General features: G+C 41.6%; 1 protein-coding gene across 1 annotated transcript; it reads left to right on the forward strand.

Annotated features, from left to right (window-relative positions):
* Positions 1–216: 216 nt before the first annotated feature.
* On the forward strand, positions 217–1,623 carry LOC138357817 (uncharacterized). The gene has a single exon (XM_069314993.1). It carries the CDS (start codon positions 217–219, stop codon positions 1,621–1,623), a length of 1,407 nt encoding a protein of 468 aa, XP_069171094.1.
* The last annotated feature ends 1,260 nt before the right edge of the window (positions 1,624–2,883 follow it).

Here is a 2,883-nt window from a genome sequence, read left to right on the forward strand (position 1 = left end):
CCTGTGTCTCTGTACCAACCAAGAGTGATAAACAAGGGATAACTTGAGGAATTCCAGCATTGATGCAGGCTTACCACTCAAATTATAGAGTGTATGATTATAAAGTTTATATTTTAAATGATAAGTAGCTCTAGTTCGGAAACTAGTGGCTCTACTAATTCAAGTGCCAGAAATAGTCCTGATACTAGTCTTACACGACTAACAAGTACTTCCAAGATGTCTACTGCCAAAAATGTGAAAGCGACCCTCACTGGCATGAAGGGTCACTTAACACGGCAGATTAAAAAATGTGAGGACTTAAGTAATCAAACTCCAGTTAATAATGCAGCACTGGAAAACTATTATAAGTTTGCACAGATCAAATATCAGCATGTGTTGCAGCAAATGATAAAATATCAAGATGTCCTAAACCTTACCACCATCACTGTAGAGGCAATGAACGATGTAATACAAGAAAACTCAGATTACGAAGATGCAATGCTTGCAAAGTTACAACACTTTGACGATATAATAAACACACATAAGGCCAATACAAATATTGCAGCCACAACTTCCCAGAACCAGACAGCACCAGAAGTCAAATTGCCATCACTCAGTCTCCCAAGTTTTTCTGGTACAGAGGATGAGAGTTGGGACAATTTCTGGAGCAAATTTGTCGATTCCGTGGATTCTAATGCCAATGTACCAAAGACGACAAAGTTTACATATTTACAGAGTGTCTTAAAGGATGAAGCGTTTCAGGTGGTCTGTAATCTGACCCACACAGATGACGGTTATGACAATGCTGTACAGCTCCTTAAGGATAATTATGCTAAACCAGAAAGGACCATCAGACCTCTAACCCAGAAGCTGTTGGACATTAACCCTCCAAATAATACAGCAGTCTCACTCCAAGCCTTTAGATTGGAGCTTGAGTCCTTGCTCAAGGCACTTGAAAATAAAGTGAACTTGGATGAGTCAGACTGGATAATCCAAGTCCATATGACATGCAAATTACTTAGTGACATACTGGATAAGCTGTTTGTATTGTATAGTAAGTCTTCTTTAAAAGTAACGGAGATTACAGAAGGGTTACACACCATCATAGAACGACAAAGATTTAACCCAGATGGAAAAGCGATATCTAAACCTTCGTCTACCACTAATAGTAAACAACAGAGTACAAACAGTACTCCAAACAAAGCTAAAACAACTTCCCCCTCCACAAAGTGGAAACAAGGCAGTGTGGGCACATATGCAGTTGGTCCCTCTAAACCTACAGTTAACGCGCCACCCAAATCGGTGACTCCTCAAGATGCTGTTAACGTCTGGAGACCATGTGTGTTCTGTGGACAAGCACATTCCATATATTATTGTAAACTTTACCCCGATCGTGCTACACGCATAAAACGACTCAAGGAATTACATAGATGTACCAAGTTTATAAGGGCACATAATCCCGACACCTGTACAACTCAAATACGCACCTGCAATGGGTGCCATAAGGGTCAACACCATACAGCACTTTGTGGGGACTCAAGTACAAGGTCTGCCAAACCACAGGAGGAGGAGGAAGGAACTACCACTTCAGTACAGCTTTGTACTGTGTTACCTGTCATAAGTGTCTTCTTAAAAAAGGTCTGATCATAAATCAGCTCTACCTACTGCACAATTGATCATTAGAAATGGAAAGTTCAAAGCCACCGTACGTGGATTATTTGATCAAGGATCTCAAATGACCTTTATATAAAAGGAGTTGGTAGATGCACTGAAACTTACACCTGTAAAGGAGACAAGAATAAACATAGCAGGATTCCTGACTGTCTCAGGAGCCCGAGTCTTCAGGTTAGTACAACCCAAAGTACGATTAGGAGGTTATGTACGAGAGGTACAAGCACTGGTAATAGATAGATTCCCAACAGACCTGTATGTATATGATCTAGGAACAACAGCCAAATTCCTGGAAGAAAAGAGAATTCATTTGGCTGATAAAATCACATCGGACAACCTTTCCAATATTGGAATCCTTATGGGATCAGATGTCTACCATAATTTTATCAAAGGAAAGGAAGATCACCACGGTATGAACATGTTACCATCTGCAGGTGGCTATTTGCTAACAGGCCCAGTATTACGGCTGAAATAACCCGCACCTGTAGACCACCAACACTCCAACCCAGTAATGGTTGCATGACTAGGAGACCAGTCTCCACTGCAACTCAGAGACATGTGCGAGGATGAGCTTGATCCCCCTGTACATAAATTATGGGACCTGGGAACTCTCGGCATTATCCCTGAACAACCTAGCTCAGATGATGACTGGACTTACAAATAATACCTGGACTCAGTTATCTACAGAGATAATCAATACTGGGTCAGGTTACCATGGAAGCTGAATCACCCTCAGCTACCCGTCAACCATTTTATGGCACAAAACCAATTAAGATCACAGGTGTTGCGCTTACAAAGACAACTTGAGAACTTGAAGTTGTACCATGAAATAATACAGAAGCAGCTCGATGACAAATGTATCGAAGTTGTTACAAATGTTAACCCAAAGGAAGGACACTACTAGCCACACCACCCTGTACAGAAAATTTCTGCTACTACCCCACTACGGATAGTAGTTAATTGCAGTGCTAAGACGAGGCAGAGTAGTGTTTCGTTAAATGACTGCCTTCAAACTGACCCTAGCCTGACACAAAGGCTTTACGACGCGCTGTTAAAGTTCCGTATTAGGACTTATGCATATACGGCCGACATCAGCAAGGCTTTCCTTAGGGTAGATCTTCAAGAAGAAAGACCAGAACTACACAAAGTTCCTATGGATCAAGGATCCTAACGAGCCGAACAGTGAATTAATCACTTACAGGTTTGCGTCCGTATTGTTCGGGGCCACTTCCT

This window comes from Procambarus clarkii, chromosome 80 (genome assembly GCF_040958095.1).
Source record: "Procambarus clarkii isolate CNS0578487 chromosome 80, FALCON_Pclarkii_2.0, whole genome shotgun sequence".
Lineage (NCBI taxonomy): Eukaryota > Metazoa > Arthropoda > Malacostraca > Decapoda > Cambaridae > Procambarus > Procambarus clarkii.